The 20,791-nt window shown below is 44.1% G+C and overlaps 1 protein-coding gene across 1 annotated transcript in view; it reads right to left on the bottom strand.

Annotated features, from left to right (window-relative positions):
* cux1b (cut-like homeobox 1b) overlaps positions 1–20,791 on the bottom strand; it is a 59,448-nt gene that overhangs the window by 9,743 nt on the left and 28,914 nt on the right. The window contains exons 5-14 of the mRNA XM_054603557.1: positions 20,382–20,519; positions 18,373–18,496; positions 15,904–15,980; positions 15,334–15,400; positions 11,089–11,137; positions 9,111–9,215; positions 8,369–8,557; positions 8,039–8,097; positions 7,649–7,691; positions 7,383–7,479 (exon numbers count right to left, since the gene is read on the bottom strand). Of these exons, the coding sequence (XP_054459532.1) occupies positions 7,383–7,479; positions 7,649–7,691; positions 8,039–8,097; positions 8,369–8,557; positions 9,111–9,215; positions 11,089–11,137; positions 15,334–15,400; positions 15,904–15,980; positions 18,373–18,496; positions 20,382–20,519 (948 nt within the window). The remainder of the gene's footprint in view (positions 1–7,382; positions 7,480–7,648; positions 7,692–8,038; positions 8,098–8,368; positions 8,558–9,110; positions 9,216–11,088; positions 11,138–15,333; positions 15,401–15,903; positions 15,981–18,372; positions 18,497–20,381; positions 20,520–20,791) is intronic.

Below are 20,791 nucleotides of genomic sequence, written 5' to 3'. Positions count from 1 at the left end.
CATACATCTCATCTAGAAACACCATCTTAAGTATTTCTTTCAAATTATGTGCTGTAGTTAACAGAGGCTGGTATCTTTGTAGATGAGCCTGAAATCTGACAAGCAATCTTCATGTGAAGGACATCTATTATGGATCAGCTGAATAACCTAGAGATTAATTAGTTAGTTAATAAACCGACTACTCTCATATCCGGTAGAAATAAATCAGTGCCAATTTGATTATCACTTAATTGTAGAAGCAAATTTCTAGGTAGAAATGATTGAAACCTTCACTTTTTCTTCAACTTCAGTGCTTAGCAAACTGTAACTTGGTGAGACGCTCTTGTTCGTCAGAAGTTGGTCACAGTGGATGTTCTATGTTTGAAAAGTGAGTGCCACCAGGAAATGTTTTGTGTTGCTACCTATTGTGCATCAGAAAGTTCAGGCCATCCTAGTCGACGGCCACTAGGTGGTGCTATTGTCTTTCAAAGAAACCCTAACAATGAAAACATCTCTTCCATTTTAAAAGCAAACAAGCAGCACCATTCACTCGGGGCACCAGCAGCTGAAAATGAACAGCTCATGGCAGCTTTGCATGAGGTTGACATTTTACCACAACCCCAATACACACTGCCAGATTTATTAGTGTTGCAGGCAAAAACCCCTCAGAGCAAGGTTAGACCATTCTGAAAGTTGTGTACTGCCTCGCAGGCTTGTACCGCAAGGGTGAGAGGTCAAATATGGCTGATCTAGACTAGGTCCATGTCTTTCCTCTGGGCTCTGCTGTCGGCCAGGACTATTCACCATTGCTATTTGGATGCATTACTTCGGGGTCAATAATCTGAAACAAAGTTGAACGGAGAGTAACCCCATGCGTACAAACCCCTAAACGCGCTGGTGTATCGTCAGTTTAGTTTTTTGCCCTTGTGCGTATTCTGCAAAATCACGAGGGTAAACTGATCCAGCATGTTTGTGCCTACTGACTGGTTCAAAAATGCCTCTCCCGTCTGGACAGAGAGAGCTTCAAGTGGGCAGTCAGGGGTCACTGTGAGGCTGCGACGAGGGTGAGGCCTCTTGGCTTTGCTGCTTCTTAAACGCATAATGCGAACAGAAGGCAATAAAGAATGATTGAGAGATAAAGTGAAGCTATGGGCGAACAAATGATGAAAACACGAGCTTATAGACACTGGTAATTATTATGATGATGACCATGATGAAGAGGAGTGCTGATGACTGTGAGTAAGCAGGCCCCCGGCAGTCCCCTAGCTGTCACATCCAATACAGTATGTGATGTCTGCAGTCCTGATTGGTACTGACATCACACCAAGATGACTGTGATCTGCACAACATGCTCTGCTGTCCTGCACAAAGGATATTGTGTGTGCAGATGTGCATGCCTAATTCAAAGGCGGCTGCTGCTGCTTGTGTCTTTTTGTGGATGTATATCAGGATGTCAGGGTCTTTTGTTTATTATTTGGGAAGGCATGCCCATGCTCTATACGGAGTTGTGCATTTATTTTCATCGTCGTTCAGCTTTCCCTACACACCTTTCTTCTCCAGGCGTTTCATGTCCATGAGTTTCTCCACACTGTGTGGGTCCTGGAGCCAGAGCTGCATGCGGACGAAGGGCTCTCTGCCCTTCAGGCTGAGCTTGTGCCAGGGTTTGGGCCTGGCCAGCAGGTCTGAGACAGAACCCTGAGTCAGACCCAGGATAGTCTCCCCAAACAGACGCTGGCCTGGATATGCGAAAAGAGACGGGAAATGAAATGGTAATTTCAGAGAACTGATTCAATGGCTAAATAATTCATCATCGACGAGAGAGGGGGAAAGAGAAAGAACAACTTAAGCAGACAGGCAGCACCTCCTGTGTTTTCTTACCGAGGTTATTATCAGTCAGCACCTCCTTCACCTTCTTGGTGATGGCGTAAGTATCAAGTTCAGCAGACATTGCGACCATTTCCTGGATGCTGAGACCCGAATGACCAGGAACAGGCAGCGGGGTGCCGGGTTGTGACTCCCCACCTGACGGATCCTCAGACGCCAGCTTGAGACTGGAGGACTGTGGAGCGAGTGGATCCCCTGCCAGACCGTTGACAGACTCCTCAGCTGAACTGAGGGGGGACTCTGGAGCAGGGCTGCAGCTTGCCGATGTCTTGGGAGTACCCTCTGCTTGAGGAGAACCGACAGGGTGAGAAATATCACACAGGTTAGACGACATGTTACCATGTAAAGAAAACACAGTTTCATCCCCTCTCCCTGCTGGGTTTGGGAGGGACTTCAGTCATGCCACGTCAACTAATTTAATTCCTGTTAAATAAACAGCAAAGGTGCTTAAGTTTTCAGTTTGAAGCTTTTTTGGCTTCCTCCTTCTATTCCTTCATCTCCCTGTCTCTGTCTGTGTAGTACTGCTGTGCAGCTCAGCAGGCTGGAAGAGAGCAGTCATGAGGAGCTGTCAGTGTACATTAGCTGCTGTTTACACCCCCAGAGAGAAAGAGAGACACGCACATGCCCGCACACACACACACACACACACACAGAGCTGCCATCTGGCGCTGCAACACTAACTTGTCTATGACATGACAAACCAGCAGCTTGCTGGCTGACACTGCCACAGCACTGAGGATGGGGGGATGGTGGGAGGAGAAGGGAGGGAGGGTGGAAGGAGGGGGAGGGGGAGGGGGAGGATGCAGGGTGGATTGTGTGAGTGACAGACTGACAGTAACAACTAGCCACCAGCTCTAATCAGGCTTTCCAAGTAATGCTCTAGCCCAAAGAGCCTGGTTGTGTGAATCCATATACTATATGTGCTAGTGTGTGTGTGTGTGTGTGTGTGTGTGTGTGTGTGTGTGTGTGTGTGTGTGTGTGTGTGTGTGTGTGTGTGTGTGTGTGTGTGTGTGATTTGTTTACCTTGGTTCTGAGCTTGCTGGATGTGTGTGTTTTGCCCCTGGTCGCCATTGAGCCACGGCTGCATGCGGAGGTATGGCTCTCTGCTCCTCTGGTTCAACTTGTTCCACGGTTTGTGTCGAGACAGACTGTCACTCAATATTCCCTGAAACACAAAGATGGAGAATGGCTCTATGACATGTAACCACCATAGACTAAAAGCAGAGTAATAAAAAAAAAGCACACACACAAGTTTTCTCCTTTGCCCCGCTTTACCTCTTTGGAGTCCTCCTGGTTGTGGTTATCCTCTCCTGTCTGGCTGGATATGGCCCTACGAGAGTCTGTATGCATGTTGCTCCACCACTGCTCTCTCCAATAACCCACTCCTCCAGAACTTCCAGAGCGGGCCGACCCATCAGAGCTCCGACCCAGCCTGTGGATTCCGTCAACGGACATGTCGATCCCGAAAGAAGCCCTGCCCTCTCTCTTCACACCGGAGCTGAAGTCCAGGATTGGAGACGGGGATGAGGGGGAGGACAAGAGGGAGCTGTGAGGCTTCTTGAGGGAGAGTGCCAGGGGGTTGTACGGGGGAAGGGGAGCGGTGAGCGAGGAGCTCAGGAAGTCCCTCTGAGATAGTAATGCTGAGGAAGAAGACGAAGATGAGGCCTTGAGGAGGGGCTCCAGTGCAGTCTGTTGGGCCTCCATCTCTCTGCGAGCTTGCTCTAGGATGGAGCGGATAGCCTCATCTGATCCGCCGCCCCCTCCGCCTCCGCCCCCTCCTTTCAGTCCTGTATATGAGGGTTGAGCATGGGACAAGTCTGTCGAGGGAGAAAAAAAAGAAAAAAAGGGGGTCGTCATGAGACACAGCGACAAACACTCACAGTCACAATGTATCATCTTAAATGTTTCCGAGTCCTCTGGAGATGAGAAGAAAACCACGACTCACCAGCTTTCTGCACCTGCAGCTCTCTTTTGGCCTGCTCCAGAATGGACTTGATAGCCTCATCTGAACCAGCCTCTGGGGTGCGGACACGAGCAGTTATGTTACCTGGAAAAGAGAGGAAGAGGAGATGAAAGATCTTGTCATATTAAGAAGCAGAGATAACCAGCTACAGAGCAAGTGAATAGAACAAAAAAGAAGCGTGTAAAAATGACATAAAATAATTACGCCATAGCACAGCACAAAGAACAACATTCCCACCACTGAGCTACAAGGCAACTACACTGGAGGGATTGTGGTAATTTCTCTGCTCCCTTTGGAGCTCACACATGCACACGTGCTACAGGGTTCGTACAGTAAATGCTCCCCACAGAATAACAACTACCAATAAAAATCCCTAAATACACATGCCGGCTTCTCCTTTGACGCAAGTCACTGGAATCGTGCGGTTACCTTCCAAGCACATGTATATCTCAATGCCTGCCCGCAAGTTAATAAACGCCAGCTCATACACGCACACACACACACACACACACACACACACAAACACACACCATGGATACTGTTCACCCCAACACAAACATGCCACACAGACAGAACGTGCTAAAATCTCTGCGTGTGAAGGGGACAGACCTGTGTGTGAAGCTGTATTGGAGAGGGCTCTCCGCTTCGGAACATCCTGAAACATTCGGCTAAGCTGGGGCTGGCCTGAGCCCTCTGTTAAAAACAATATACCACACACTATGTTACAGCACTTGTGTGTTTGTTGCTTTTACAGCTAGACTATATGGTGCCCTATAATGCTCTGCAAATACATGAAATATGTGGATACTTCCATCCGGTGCACATTATGGTACCATAAATGCATTGATCTTCGCCATCTGTGGCCCCAGTAGGAATTAAAACTTCTCCCTCTAACGGGAAAATTAAACAACTACTAGCAGTGAAAGATAAATGATTTAATAGGAAGTATCTAACAGGGGGATACTAACTGCAGCCTCATTTTTAACACAGACTTTGCCTGGGACAAGGGTGGTTATATTTAGGTGTACCACTGAGACCACCTTCAATCAAAAATGTTCTGATGCGTTAACAAAAGCAGGCCCGGGCGAATCGAATCTTCCCGTAGTTAACAGTACCCCAGCCTTCCTCCTAGTTCCCACCGATCAATACTATTGATGTGTGAAAGGTTTCTGTATTGACCACGATAGCTAGGAGAGGCTCTTGGGATCAGTGCGTGACTAGGAACTCACTCAAAACACACAGGTGTGGCACAGGATGGGAGTTAGGAGAGAGAAAGAAAAATAAAAAGCTAGTCCATATTGACAAGCTAATCAATGGCTCTGTGCAGGGCTGTACACATGCAAGACACGCATACACAAACACACACTCTCACGCACACACACTGACACATTAAAGATACACAGACTCACCTCTTTGCCGTCCCTGGATGCTGCGCAGAGCGAGGATGTTCTGCTCATCGGCGAGGAACTGCCTCATCTTGTGGAACGGCTCCTTCCCCCGGATGGTTAGCTTGTTCCACGGCTTTGGTCTGGCCAGGATCTCGCTGACCGAACCCTGGGACAGTCCCAGCACGTAGTGGCCAAAAACACGCTGGCCAATGTTGTGCTTTATCAGCTGCTCTTTCACCTGTCGGGCAATCTCTGCCGTGTCCATGTCTTCCCCGTCCAAAATACTTCCCATGGTGGCGTCAGAGTGGCTGGGTGATGGGGATGGGGCACTGCCAGCGGTGCTGCTCCCGTTAACGGGAGCCATGTCTGGGCTGGCTGGAGGAGGCTGGGGGCTGCTGGCTGCCAGAGGGATGGCAGCTGACCCAGAGCCAGGGGTGGAGGTAGGGATGGAGCTGAGGGTTGGAGTGAAGGGGGTGAACAGCAGAGCCCCACTGGGGATCCCAGACGACTCCTGCAAGGCTTTGGAATAGAAGGTTTGAAGCAGCTGCCGCTGGATCAGGGAGTTCAAAGCCATCTTACCACCCACCAGAGGGAACACAGGCGAGTAGAAATCCTGTCCGATGCCCGTAGGACTGAAAGGGTGCGTTTCGCCGCTGGTGGTGGTGGTGGCAGTGTTGAGGGGGTCCGTATGAGTGCGAGACAGGGGGAGCTGGGAGGAGGATGGAAGAGAGGGAGGGGGAGGAGGGGGCGAGGAAGAGGAGTCGCCGGGCATGGTCTCCTCCTTCGGTGTGGACTCCTCTGTCCTTTTTCGCCTGGCTGACCCTACAAGAAAGGTCAAACACACCATGCATTATGGGGGAGTCAACAAAAAAGGGGTTCCAAAAAGAGAGAAAAAAATAACAAAAGTTTAAAAGTTATCTTTATCAATTCTTTTCCAAATAAGTGAACTTTGTTTCCTTTTTTGCCAACCCCCCCAGACAAAGTGCCCATGCATTTGTGATTTCAACCTTTCTTGTAAGACACAGCCTGGAAGAAAAAAAGGACAAAAAAACAATTGACACTGTGCCACTTAGGCAGATTAGCTTGGCCCAGGGCTCAGTCTCCCTCTCCCCCTCTCTCTCTCTCTCTCTCTTGCAGGCAAAGTGGAAGTAACTGGACAGGGTAAAATGATCCTTAGATAGCCAATACACCATGTGAGTCCTCTTCCATGCAACTGCAGCGTGTTCCTTAACACTGAATTATTCCATCGTAGAAGCAGTAACAGAGTCTTTAGTTCATAAAAAACACATCCAGGAAAAAAAAAATGGAGCAATAAAACTGAATTGAAAAACAATTTTTATGGCCGAACATAAAACAGATGCATGTCACCAAAGAACAGAGACTGTACAGCTCCGTTGACTACGACTCTCATTTCACGTTTTTTTTCCTGAGTAGATAGACTGATTACATTTATACATTCACCAAAACAAACATACATATAAACTATATTTCCTAAGTCTTGCAAATACTAGAATCCATCATGATGGAAGCGCTAGGAGAAATATTATTCTAATGCATAACCATTGAGACCGTAACATGATTGAGTAAGACAGTAAGCTCCCCTTACTGTGAATGTTAATCAATTCAAAGCTATTCAACTATTCAAGCCCAAAGCCATGACATTTCAAACCCATAAACACTGTTTCAGAGGGCAAGAGGCTTGATGTAGGGGCGAGAGTATGATGTCCTCGTTTTTGTGTACTGCACTTTTGATACTATTCAGGTTGACCTCCAGTTGTGGTATTCAAAGATATGCATTTTCATCTTCTCCGTGATGTGTGGGACTAAAGAAAACATTTCTGTACCATGATAAGGTTTTTGCATTTCTTTTGCATATTGTATAGACCCAATATTGCAAATAATTCCCAAGACATTAATAAATGGTTAAGTATTCTCAGAGAAAAAGTATCTGTGGGCATACATACAGTATGTATGCACTAACCTGATGCAATCTCTTCATAGCCTTACCTGCAGCTGAACCCTCCTCTAAGCCTCAATGAACACTGGACTCCACTTCTGTCGGTATTCTTTCATTGTTGCTGGTCTGAGTAAAGGTTTTTGCGAATGCAGCCGGGGCCGGTGTTGATGAACACAGCCGTTACTATAACCTTACATTTAGGCAGACTTACCGCTGAGCTCAGTGTTGGCAATGCGCAGAGCGGCGCTCTCAGATTGAAGACTGCGGTTCCTCTCCAGCAACAGCACCTCCAGAGGTTTGGATGAGTCCTGATGGAGGGGACAGGTGGAACAGAAGATAAAATGAGACTGTTCAAAGAAAAAAATAAAAATCACCTGGCCCCAGCCTCTACCTTCAAATGTGAGATATTGTTTTATCAAAAACTTAATTACTTTACTGAAACATAATATGACAATCAATTGTAACTGTCAATTTTACCTGCACAGAGTCAGATGTTCCAAACTCCATAGACTTAAGGATACTGAGGAGAGAGAGAGAGAGAAAAATAAATTTAAATGATCATCCTACAAAGACACACACATCTGCTGTGTAGTATGCTAGCTTTTCTATTTCTGTCTCTTTAAAGGATAAAGAAAAGATAAGAGGGGCAGAGAGCAAGAGACACAATATATAAAGCTACAGACATACATGCTTCACCTTCATAAGGGCACTCAATTGAGTTACACATCTTAAATGACGAGGCGCATCTTTAACATTGTTAAAGACATCAAACGCATGCAATAAATAGATTTTTTCTGGACACACACACACACACACACACACAGACACACACACAGACACACACACTGCACTGAGTGTGCTCCTCACCTCAATTCCTTCTTCACCTCCTCATAGTCAGCTTGCTTCTGCAGTTTCTCCTCCAGTTCCTGTAGATAAATAGATGAAATGACAAGAACATGAATTAAATAATAAAAGCAATCCTTGGATCTTTATATGTCATGCACTTATCTCAGTGACTTGACTCTAGATAACAGAACAGAGGGAGTATATGTGTGAATAAAGTTACAGGTGTGATCAGAATTCACAACAAAGCAGGAAAAAGACAAGAATGCAGAAATACTCTTTAATACTGCAATTGTTGAAAAGAAATGTATCTAATTAATAACAGAAATAAGCAGATGTGTTTTCGGTTGGTACCTTGAGAATGGCAGTCTTGCTGCTGAGCTGCTGCTCCAGCTGTGAGATCTGGGAGCTGGTAGTCTCTCTGAGTTTGGTCAGGCTGGCCTGCAGTCTCTGGACGTCCTCCACCAGCTGGGCGGTCTCCCTCTCTTTGGCCCTGAGCTCCGCCTCCAGACTCGAGTGGGATGCCACCTCCGTCTGCTGTTCCTAAAAGCCGAATAAGACGGCAGTTTAATCTAATGAGCAAAATAAAACCTATACAAGTGTTCATAAACCCAACCACGCAAAGTCCTGCCCTTCAGATACTTTCAATTATTCCCTAAAGAAATCAGACAGAAGCTGATCAATGTACTGATTATCATTTTGAAAAGGCCTTCTCCTTTAGATCAATAAACAGAGGTAATTAATTAACCAATCTCAGCTACCAAACACTCAGGGATCAATGAAGCAGATACTTTTGTGTGGCAGTCAGTCTGTAACAAAGTCTCACCTCTGCAGGCTGTTGATCGGGTCAAATAAATCAGTTAATCAATAAATCAATCACTTATTGCCGCCTTTGCAACCTTTACTTCGAACAAATCGATTGCATTGTTATTGAGTCCAATACCTGACCTTTAAGATCAGTGACTACAGTGATCCATAAATTGAAGCTTCGATCAGCTGATCGCCTGTAAGCATAAAAAGGCCGAGCTGATCTTCAGCCTATCAATACCGCTGTGTCGGCCGTGCAGTAAATCAGCGCAGCAGTGAAGTGTGTTACCGTGTCGGTGTCGCCGTTGGCCGGGCTGCCGAGCTGCTGGGATTGGTTACTCAAGGACAGCTGCTCCCTGAGCGACTCCGTCTCTCTCTGAGCTGCTTCAGCTCGCTGGAAGGAGAAGAGGAAAGTTTAAGAAAAATCAACAAGTGGAGATTCTATCGTTGTCAAACATGATCAATCTAATGTTCAATTCAATGCTACTGTGGAATGTACTTGGCGTACGCGTTCCCTTAATTTGTGTCAATTTCGCACTAGTCACACAGAACAGTTTAAAACCATCGTAAGGCACGTGGATGGAGAAAGCAGGCGGAATAAAGAATAGTAAGGCCAAGAAAGGGAGAAGAGTAAACTTCTTCCTGTTGTGCCATCATGCCCCTTAATCTACGTATAATCTGTCTTGTGGCAGCAACTAAACACCAATTATTATCTCAACATTTTTCTGCAGCTAGATCACTTTTATGCAAAGTATACGGCTACAACCTATACTACAGAGGGGAGGAGGGCAGAGAGACTGCAACGTAAGTGTTTGGATGATGGCAGAGGGTGGATTCTTCCTAAATTGAAAATAAAATAAGTCCTGAGAATTGAGAAGATACCGTCTGCCATGTATTTATGGCCAAACTGCCATGCTCTAGTTGGGAATCACATGCAACACCGGCCAACTTGCCATCATTAGGAGTAACAGGGAGCCGATTCCACAGTGTTCCTAATTGCAACCATATTGAGAGCTGTTATTGACTGGGTGGGAGTTGGACTGCTAGTTGCAAGAGAAAAATCCTGTTTTCCATTTTCTCCATATAAAAGCGTATAAAAAGTCTGTGACTGAGCTGGAGGCCATGCTGTCATCCTCTGTAAACCTCAAATCAGAAGTGTGAATAGTGTGTGTGGCATTATAGTTGGAGCGCTAACCTTTGGGCTAATATTAACATTACATGCCTATGCTACCCCTTTAGCCACAAATCATACTCTTGGGCTAATAATGAAAGTTAACAACAATGACATTAACAGATACCAAAGAATATTTACAACACAAGGGCAGAGGACGCGCTACAGGGCTTATTTCAGCTGGATGGGTTTAGTAGGTGTGTAATAAACATGTAAAACAAACAGATGCCCTCACAGTGATAAGCAAAGTCATTATTTGTTAACGTAAGCACCATTTCATGGATACTGAACATAAGAACATTTCTATTTTAAAAGATGAGGCCGGGGACATTCTTTATTTTTGGTATTCTTAAAAAATCCCCAAAAAGACCAAAACTAACAGTAACACACTGTTGGTTTAGGTCTTCTCTTAATACTTTCAAACTTTCCCCGCATCAAGCTACAACCCCAATTGTTCCTTAATATATATATATATATATTTTTTAAAAGGCCAGGGATATATTTTTAAAGATAAAAAAATCTCCTTAAACAGCTGGGTTGTTAACAAATGTTACTCAAACAGGAGTAAATAATGCTTTTATTGGGGACTATTTTCAGCCGCGGATTAGTACACATCTGGTGCTCTGGTGAATATCTACAGCAGCAGGATCTTGTTCATGGAAACCACTAAAAATGTACTACAGCGCCCATATTCAACATAATGATGGAACATGTCAGTCAGAGCAACTTTGTGGCTCACTGATTTGTTTTTTAACATTTTTGGGACAACAATTGAGCTCTATGGCACAGAACAATAAGCTATCAGGCTTTGTCGACAAAGACTATACTTGTAGAATAAATCATTGTTTTTGTCTTTTCATATTTGTTGACAGGAAGAAAAATACAGAATATAAACATAATGGATCATTTAATTAAAATGTACTTGCTTAAGAATTACATGCTCATTTTTCTCCTACTGTAGCTAACATTTTTATTTTAATAATTTCAGTTTAAGAACTATGTTGCAATCTCTGTATTTCCATATCAAAACTTGTGTGATGGACAATTTGGACAATGCTGTGTTGAATACGTTCAGTTATAATGTTGAGTGGGTTACCTGATTGGCTCTCTCCAGGTCGGTCATCACCATCTCAATCTCGTCGGCCCTGAAAAAGACATTTCCGGTTACTAAAGTGGATGTGTCAGTGCTTATAAGAGACTCACAGAAATACAGCTAACAGATTAAAAAAAAGGAATGGATAAACAAATCCCAGGAAGAAAAGTACACTCTGCACACATCACGTGTGTGTGTGTGATTGTTCAGAGAGGACACATTTAGAGAATGCTGGTTCCGTGTCCATTAAGCCACTGTCTAAATTTCACCTTAATCCATTGATTGTGAACTCCATAACCCAAACAGCTTGTATGTGTGCATGCATACATGTATTTAAGCGTGTGTATGTGTGCGTGTCTGTGTGTGGGTGTGCACATGTAAGCCCCTAAACCCAGGCCACACTAAAACAGAGGGATTACATTAATAGAGCTCTAAGTCCTAATACAGCGGACTAATCTGCTATGAAGCTGTGTGATTGTGTCTGACTAATGGTCTGGATGGGGGCCATGGTTCACCTCTCACTTGCTGGAGGTCAGACATCAGGGAATACATCCTCATAATACCACATCTTTTTTTAAACTTTTGAGAAAAATATTTGAATAACCCTCTTTCATGAGCGACGTGAATACCTGTCACTTTCCTGCAAACAAAGACAGAGATGGGGAGGAAACTTTTAAGTGACAATAAACGAATGCATGAAAATGTTCACAAAAATTGTTAGCTGGTGTTCAAATCAGTTCAAAGACAGCGTATATAACTGTTTATTTAAGACATTAGCTGCTGATAAGAATAGATGGGCGCCATTGAGTGCAAAGATGTGAGCACATACGTGCACTGCCGAGTCCATTAAGACCTTTTGATTTCACTGCGATCTTTTGATAGTGAACCCAATAACCCACGCAGCTTTTGTATTTGTGTGTCACAGTATGAGAAACAGTGTTCTGTCCCATAGGCTTGAGTACTACTGATTTGAATGTGTTTAACAAAACAGACACAGTTGATATTAGGTCAACATTGTGCTACAGGCGATGCAGCAAAAAAGAATCAGATGTGGGTGGGAGAGCTTTTCACTCTCCGCTTTTATTCTTTCCCCAACAGTTAAAAGGATCTAGTATGCATTTAAGCAACGTAATAGTACACTACCTCACCAGCTTTTATCCTGTCTTAAGCTATAGTGTGCGGGACCCACGTGCGCACTCATTCGCACTCGGGCACACACAAATGCAAGGTCAGAGAGCCAACAAGCCAGAAAAGCTTGTAATGGAGAGCATTTATGGGTAGTAATGCAACCCAAATACACCGCCGCTCCTGCTCCAAATGTGATCATTTAATCAAAGTACAGATGCACAAAGTCTTCTTAAATAACCTTTGGATTTGGCTGTATTTGGGAATTATAAAGGCAAAGCTAGAGGCTGAGGGCCAAAGCAGATCACAGGGAAGGGATTTTCTGCATATCCCGATACAGTCCTTCAGTCAGTCGCTGTGCAGGGCAGAACTGTCCAATGCTCCCCGTGGAATTAATTCATCAAACACTGAACAGTAAAGGGAGGGTCCTTCGCCATGTTAAATCCTAATTTTAGGTCAGCAAAACATACCTACAAAGCTCCATATAGCAGCCACAAGGAGGAGCTATAGAGCGCATGCACAGCTGCACTAGAAAAATCGCACACACGCAAACAACACACACTCTTTTGTACCATGAAAGCCAAATGGGTGCACAAGTGACATCAGTGAGTACTGGAGGACTTCTGAAACAAGCCTCTAAGCCCCTACTGTACTTCCTCCATCTCAGACAGGCCTTTTCATCTCTTATCATCTTCTCTCTCTTGCTCCTCACTCAACTCTCTCCTTTTCTTTTCCACCCTCTGCCTGCCTCTGTCCTTTTCCCCCTCAACCCCATTCCCTTCCCATTGCCCTCCACTTTTTCTTCCTTTCATCATCTATTTTTTTTCTCCCTTCCACCTCCCCTCTCTCATCTCTCGCCCTCTCTTCCTCGGCCTCTGTCCTCGGGTGCCAGCAGGATATTCTCCTGATTTAGATTTTCATTTCCCTCCTCTATCACACTCTTATCCCCTCTTCCTGACTGTAGCCTGCAGCCCCTGACTTGCTTTTTTGCCCTCCGGCTTTCATCCCTCCATTCCTTTTCTTTCCTTGGCTTTCTCCACATTGCGTTTTCACAGCGTGTTACCTTGGGGATTTCGAGGCGGCTTAAAAAGAAGCTAGCTGTGAGAGTGTGTGTTGTGCGCCATTTTGTGTTTGTGAGTGCTTGAGATGGACACAGGCAACAGTCAATAGGCTTTTCTTTCCTAATTATCAACAATTAAATGGTTTCCCTAAAATGGTATCAAGCCTTTTATACACAGATAAAGCCGCATAGAGGAGCATGCAAGCACGCACACAAACACACATGCACACAAGCACACACAGCATCCTGTGGGGCTGGGGATCAATATATCATTAATCTTTAACAGGGACTAAACGGGTAAAATGCAGCCAGCCAGACCCTCACAGCGCCAGCACAGACAGGGGGCTACGCTACATCTGCAGGCCCGCCTCCCGCTGAAGCTCACACACTCCGGGCACTGCAACATCGACCAAATTCTCAGGGAGCGTGTGTATGTCCGCGCGCGTGTGTGCGTTGTGTATTTTAAAAGGCAGATTACCCGAATGCAGCAAGAGGATGGGGGATTTGTCACGCAATGTCCTCCTTAGTGGAAAGTTTAGAGCAAGTGCGAGTGTGTGGGTTTGCGTTTGTGTGGAAAAAGTGCATGATATGTATGGCGTTTGTATTTTTGCAGGGCCAAAATATATGCAGTCAAAGGGTTAAAAGTTGTGTTCAGCCAAACACTGGCGATTTGCTCAGCCAAGCAGTAAACGGGGGAAGGACTCCAAGGACTGGGAGGGTGCAGGGTTAGAGAGGGTTTGTGTGTGCTTTAAAGCGTTGCATTAAAATTTCAGATCACAGCACGCCACATAGTCAAGGACCCTGACTGCCTCAGGCTCACGAGTGAGTGAGTGAGTGAGTGAGTGAGTGAGTGAGTGAGTGAGTGAGTGAGTGAGTGAGTGTGTTTGTATGTGGATGTGTGTGTGTGGATGTGGGCCGGCATGTGTTTATTAGCTTCCGTAAGCAAATGGGGCCCTTCTATACGTGTTTTTTCAAAATGTGTTTCTCCTCCGACATGAAAGGAGCGGACAAGGACAGAAAAAAGGAAGTCTAAAGAAATGAGAGATGAGGGGTGTGGGGGTTCTGATAGACTATGAAAACCTATTGATTAGTGTCATAATACTGCATGCAAAATCTCCCGTCGCCTTTCCTCTTACACTCACAAACAAACAATGCAGGAGATAGAAGAAAAAGGAGGAGAAGAAAAAAAAAAAGTATTGTGAGGAAGAGAAGAAGAGGGATCGATCTGTTTTTAACAGCCAATCAATTTAACAACTCTGTTAATGGAGAGACACTGTGAGTTCGGGGCTTGGCAAATGGGGTGGGGAAAAACCTTAAAAGCCAAGTTGATACTCCGCTGTACTTTGTGTGCAGGATGCCCTTGACTTTTCCATAAACATTTAAAGAAATAGTTAATGTTTCAAGGGGAAAAAAAAGCAATCCGTGTTTTACGGCATACCAATATCCAATAAAACAGCATGGAAGGCTTTGTTTTTCTTCTTAGAATTTTAGAACTTTCTGAATGCTGGTTTGGGTTCTAGTACTAACCTCGGGGGACCAAAGAGTGTGAATGTCATAAAGTGCCACTTTACAGTGAGGAGTGCTGACATGGAAAAGCTTCTGTTCTCATCCTCGCCACTACTATAAGATCGATAATGATAGATGCCCACAGCTGAAGTAATTGAAGCCACCTTATCTTACAGGTCCTTTTAGAAGCCTCTTTGGCTTTTAGTCAGAGCTCTCAGAGTGACCCTCGTCAGCCTCTCTTCTCCGTCACTACCCCGATGATTCAGAGAGCGCTTTGAGCCTACACCACATGGGGAAAAAAAAAAATCTCTATTTTGACGCTTGCCGTGGCTGCACAATGCATTAAAATCCCTGTCAGTATTTACAGTGCGTGGGTAATGCTGGGATTTGGAGGGACGCTGAGCGTTGCGGGAGACAATCCAGCTGTTTGGGAGGGAAGGGGGGGGTTTCCAGGCAAGGAGATTCACTAAACAGGATGATTATGTCAGGAACAGACTATGGAGGAGCCAGAGGGGAGAAGTCACCCACAAACACACACAGATCAGCAAGACACATACTTTGCTGTGGATTCCTCGTCATACTTGGTCTTCAAATCAAAGAGTTCGGCCTGAGTTGTTTCAAGTGCTGTAAAATACAATAAAAGAGTCAAGTCAATTGTGAATCCCCCTCCTACCAGTCAGCTTTCAAATGAAGAGCTTATATCCAAGATGAAACATACTTTATAAAAGGCACTGAAACATATTTCTTAAACAGCTTCCTACTACATTTTCTTTTTTTACACACAATTTTCTAACAAAAGGAAAGGAAAGATTTCTGTATTTGTGATGTTGCCTGTGCTTTTCCCACTGGTCTGAAGTGACACTGGTGGAGTTGTTTTCTTATGTTGCTAGGCCACTGTGAATCTGATAAAACCACACCCACCTAGTCCAGATGAAGCAGATAAAGTGTAAAACTTCACTGGGGATGTTTTCCTCCCAACTTCAGCAATGAATTCAACATTCATTTGGAAATACTTAATTTTCCAGAGGCTTTAAAGCCAGCACTACCTCAAATTCAGTGACATGGTTGCCATTTTGTCTGGGCTTGTTAAAACTGTACACGTCTTTAAAGACGGCGTAGACTGGTACCTGTCTGTAGGGACTGGGCCTTGTGTTCGGCCTCTTCCAACCTTGAGGACATGGAGTCCTGGCTCTCCTGAAGTTTCCTAAAGAGGCAGACAGAAGGCAAGAAAAAAAAAAGTAAGCCGGGAGCAGAAAGTCACAGATAAAGATACTGAGTCAGTAAATCTTGGGCTCACACTTAATGGCAACTTCAACTATTCTCTATTTTCCCACCATTTCTGAAGTGTTTTCCCCACTAAAATCCTCCCAACACAACCCACTCCTCATTAAGCAGCCCTATTAGGCAGGAATGTCTGGCCACTGGGGCACACTGCACCCGGGGGGAGGGAGGTAGAGAGGGAGGGAGAGAGAGAGAGAGAGAGAGAGAGAGAGAGAGAGAGAGAGAGAGAGAGAGGGTCGAGAAAGAGAGGGGGAGAGGTGGCGTCAGAAACCACAAGGATAAAATAGATTCATTCTTAGCATTTAAAAAGTTGGGCTCTGCTGAGAAATTGCCACTGCGTGTAAAAACATCAATAATCTAGCACAAAGACGGTCTTTATGGCACTCTTTGAAGCCCCCCTTCTCCGCCAATCTGTCTCTCCTGTCATCTCTATTTTTCTGCCCTCTACTTCATCCTTTCATCTCTCGCTCTCTCTCCCTCCCTCCTTCCCTCACTCCTTGCAGGATAAAATGCATCAGAGGTGCCATCCATTTACTGCCGCTCTCAGACACAGGAAGTCAGCTCTCTGCAGACAGGAAGGGGCCTATAAAACACTGACGTAAAGGAAATACAGTTGGACAACTGATCTTCTGCTGTACCACTGAAAGAGGCGATGAGCTTCAACGCGGCTTCACGGCCAACAGGATGATTGACACAAGTGGAAATATGAGCTCTGCAATGTACATTTAATAAACAGTGTGTGAAAAGAATAAATCAGTATTATTTGTTGAAAGTGCTTAAAACTTTTAAAAGGAGAATATGATGCAACTAAAAGTAAGTTATCTAAACCGCTGAGCATTTTTCCTGAGAATGATATAAGACCTCTTGATAACCTATACGCAGGTAAAGTTGATGAAAAGGGATTCATAACAGACAGTATCCAAAAAACTGCTAAATGATAAAGTCAATTCCTGTGGAAACAAATAAAGCGATGCAATGGAAAAAACAGGAATATTTTAATGGACGTGTTTAGCATAGCATGTTTTTTTATTTGCGACAACTCAGAAATTAGCCTCCATCATTTAGTATTACAGCTGTTAATAAATCATTATTTCTGCATGTCAGAAATATGGATAAGCACTAAAAACTGCACATTACGGTGCTTGTGTGGGTGAGTTCTATGACTGACTGTATTTTCTTTTCTATTGGTTTTAAGGTTTTGGCATTTTCTGATTTGATACATCCTTCACAGCTTTTAACCCCTGTTCACCCTCAGTGAAAATGTTCCTTTTCTTTAAGCCTCAAGGCTGCACTAGCTTATTGTATGAATGCTCATCATTTCTCTTCCACACGTTTGTTTGAAGCACATAGTTATAAAAAGATAACTAAATTTAAGGTGGACAGTTTAATTCTTCACCTGCGTTTGAAAAAAAAAATGGATTCACATGATAAATGAAACTGGCCAATATCATATTAGAGGAAAGGTGCCCAGAACCGTTTTTTAAATAAACAATATCATAGCTGCCTGCATCTTTATGTGGAACGGGCTCTATCCTGGGAAGGGGCAATATCAGAGTGACTCATTCTATCCTCTGAAAGAGTTAATACTTCAATTCAGTAGTCAGCATTGTTTTTCTTCATGTTCCTTAAATATCTGGCAGCAATTTTGAGCTTATTTATTACTGCCACAGGCTTCCTGTGTATCTGAAAATCAACCACTTCAAAATGCCTTGAAAATGGGTTTGGAGAGGAAGTAACCTATTAAATCTAAACTAATTACTATGTATCAAAATGAAGTGACACCGAAGCATAATTTTTGACATTACATAATACATTTTCTGGGTTTCATTCAGTTGCCGTATATTTTCAGACACAATAGATGTCTGTGGTAGCAATTATTCTGAATTCTGAAAAACGCTGAAAAATATTGTGGTCAGGACAGAAAATAGGAGTCTGGGGTGTTGATTCCCATCAAGACAAGAAAGGCAAGCACCCACATGACAAAAATGCAGGCTTTGTATTTTATATATTTTCCATTCCTGCATTCTCCTGTTAAAGGGAGGCAATGCATGGGAAGAAATAGGCAGCAATCTGTTGATTAAACTGATAACTAGGAGAAAAAAATAAATAACAAGGACTATTAGCTTGGAAGAAATAATTAAGTCGTGAATAGCTGTGCTGAATAAAGGCAGAAATCATTAAAGATTAGGGCTCATAGCAGTTTGGTATGTTGGCACAGTTACACAAAGGTTTGAAATGGCAATATAATGTTATGCCTCGAAACACCTCTGCTGTAGCACACGTAAACACACACACACACACACACAAAGTTTTACCTCTCCTTCTCTGCATAGTCGTTGTGTAACTGGAGCTGCTTCTCTTGGGCCAGGTTCTCAGCTTGGTTCTTCAGAGACTGCTCGTACTCTCGGATCTTTTCCTTCAAGGCCTTAATGGTCACCTCTGGAGGAGGTAAGAGCCAAACATCAGGCGTTGAGAGAACAGGAAGGAACAGTTAAAATATGGGCAATTTGCAAACTATATGGACACCAGACTACAGTGGTGTCCTAGACGTGATAAATGGCAGTGATGACGATAATCCTTTTGACCTTTGCTTAAGGAACCGCGTTTCATATCCTACATACCTCCTCTGTCAACACAGACGAAGAGCCTTGGCCCTTATGGCTCCTGCCTAATCTTTACATCTATGACTGGTATAGAATAGTCACTGTTCCAACAGTAGATATGCTGTATTCATTAGGACTGCATTAGTGCTGAAACCCCATAACCTGCAGACGGCTGCGCTCTGTACGGGGCAGCCTGAAATAAATCTAACACATAACTGGGGTAATAAATAGGCCTCCGTGTGTGTGTGAGAGTGTGTTTCCTCGGAGAAAGATATAAGTGAGTGAGACAATGATAAAGAGCATTGCTGCTTGCTGCCTTTGACTGAGGGCTCTTAGCACTTTGTGTGCGTGTGCGTGTGATTTAAACTCCAGTCTCACTGCTCTGACACATAATCAATAGAGGAGAGTCCCCTCAGAGCCCTCTTACCCCTTAACTGCTTAACTGAACTTTAAACATTTAGGTTGCGGGGATCAATGGCCCCTGCACTCTTTTGTATGTGTGTGTGTGTGTGTGTGCGGGAAAGTCGGCGTGTGTGTTTAACAGGAGTGGGAGTTCCACAGTGTGTTTTGGGGTTTAAATATCCCCCATCTATTGAGGCGGGAAGGAGGGATAAAGGATGAGGGAACAGGAAAATCAATGGCAGAATGGAACCCTGCCGCTATCGAGCTGTTCCAATTAACTCTCACTGAGGAAAGGGGGATTCCAAAACATTCCCTGCTCGCTCGCTCACTCCTCCTTTTCGACTGAAATTACACCACTTTTATTACCGCTTCTCACTCATCTGTCTCTCTGCCTCTGTCAGTTTTTCCATCTTTCTTTACCCCAAGGTAGCCTGTCGTTTTTTATTCATGAAACTGTGCCTCGTGTTTTTTTTCTCCCTGAAAACTTATTTGAAAATGTAAAACCTTGTACATTTTTTTTGTGTTTTTGAAAAATTTATAAGGCATTAAAATATGTTCAAATGTGGCCTCTTGCTTTGAAAAGGGCCTCTAAATACCGGCATGTTTCTTTGACCTTATATTTGCACTTAAAAGTTTGTCCACATGCAGACATAAGGGTGAGATTACCTTTAAGCCTAACAAAAATTATTTTGCTGCAATTCTGCACTAGAACAAGTCTCATTTACACATTTCTACCGTTCTTCACCTTTACTTTTGACAGTGTGGAATTTCTCAGACTAGCAGCCTTTAGAACGTCTTAAGAGAAAAGTAAGAAAAATCTTCATCTTGCTTTGTATGATATTTCCGATTGACAGATGGTGATCACTTAAAACACCATTTTCAAGTTCATGACGGATCAAGTCTTTTCACTTTCACTCCAGGTCTGTATACTTTTCTTTTTTAACTATTTTTACAAGGACAATGCACAACGATCAACATCACTGTAAATGTGCTGGTGGCAACCAAAGAGCTGCTGTCCCTTGACCAGATGTTTAAGTAGCCATTCTAATACCAATATGCGTATGCTGTCTTTATATTCTCACTGGTGCAGCCTACTTCACCATCTTGGTTTGGTTTTGGCTGCACTCTGCACATTTAATGGTTTTAAATGGTCATATCAGTAAGGGAGAAGCAATAGACAAGAGAGTAAAACACTGCCAAACTACAAAAATACTAATCATAGGTATATGAAAGTTTGTCATGTGCACATCTATGATTAATTGTGCGTCCTACATCAACGCCCCTCTCAAAGTCAGGAATGCATGCATCCTGTCTCTAACCTTGGTTTTTGACCTCTGCAAACTCTTTGTTGTAGTCCTCCAGTGTCTCTCGAAGTTTGGTGTTCTCTGTCTCAATGTCGTGCATCCTCTGGAGCTTCAGCTGCAGCTGCTGAGCCAGCTCCAGCACAGGTACAGGATCTGGCAGAGACAAAACACACCACGTTAACACAGTGCAAAGCAGATTACACAAACAAGGGCGGCAAGGTGGCGTAGTGAGCTAGGAATAACCACATTCAAGGCCCTGCGAGAGCAGGCGTTTGCCCTGGTGAAGTGTCCTTGAGGAAGGCAATGAATCTCTTGCAGCTCCAGGAGAAGTTCTCTGGAGCTGACCCTGACCTTTGATCTCCCTGCGGAGGATTAGTGGTTCCGGGAAGGACCAAAAAATATCACAAATACCAGAGATATGACAC

This window comes from Anoplopoma fimbria, chromosome 1 (assembly GCF_027596085.1).
Source record: "Anoplopoma fimbria isolate UVic2021 breed Golden Eagle Sablefish chromosome 1, Afim_UVic_2022, whole genome shotgun sequence".
Classification (NCBI taxonomy): domain Eukaryota; kingdom Metazoa; phylum Chordata; class Actinopteri; order Perciformes; family Anoplopomatidae; genus Anoplopoma; species Anoplopoma fimbria.
Note: the sequence above shows the minus strand (reverse complement) of the source record. Positions and strands in the feature narration are given on the sequence as shown.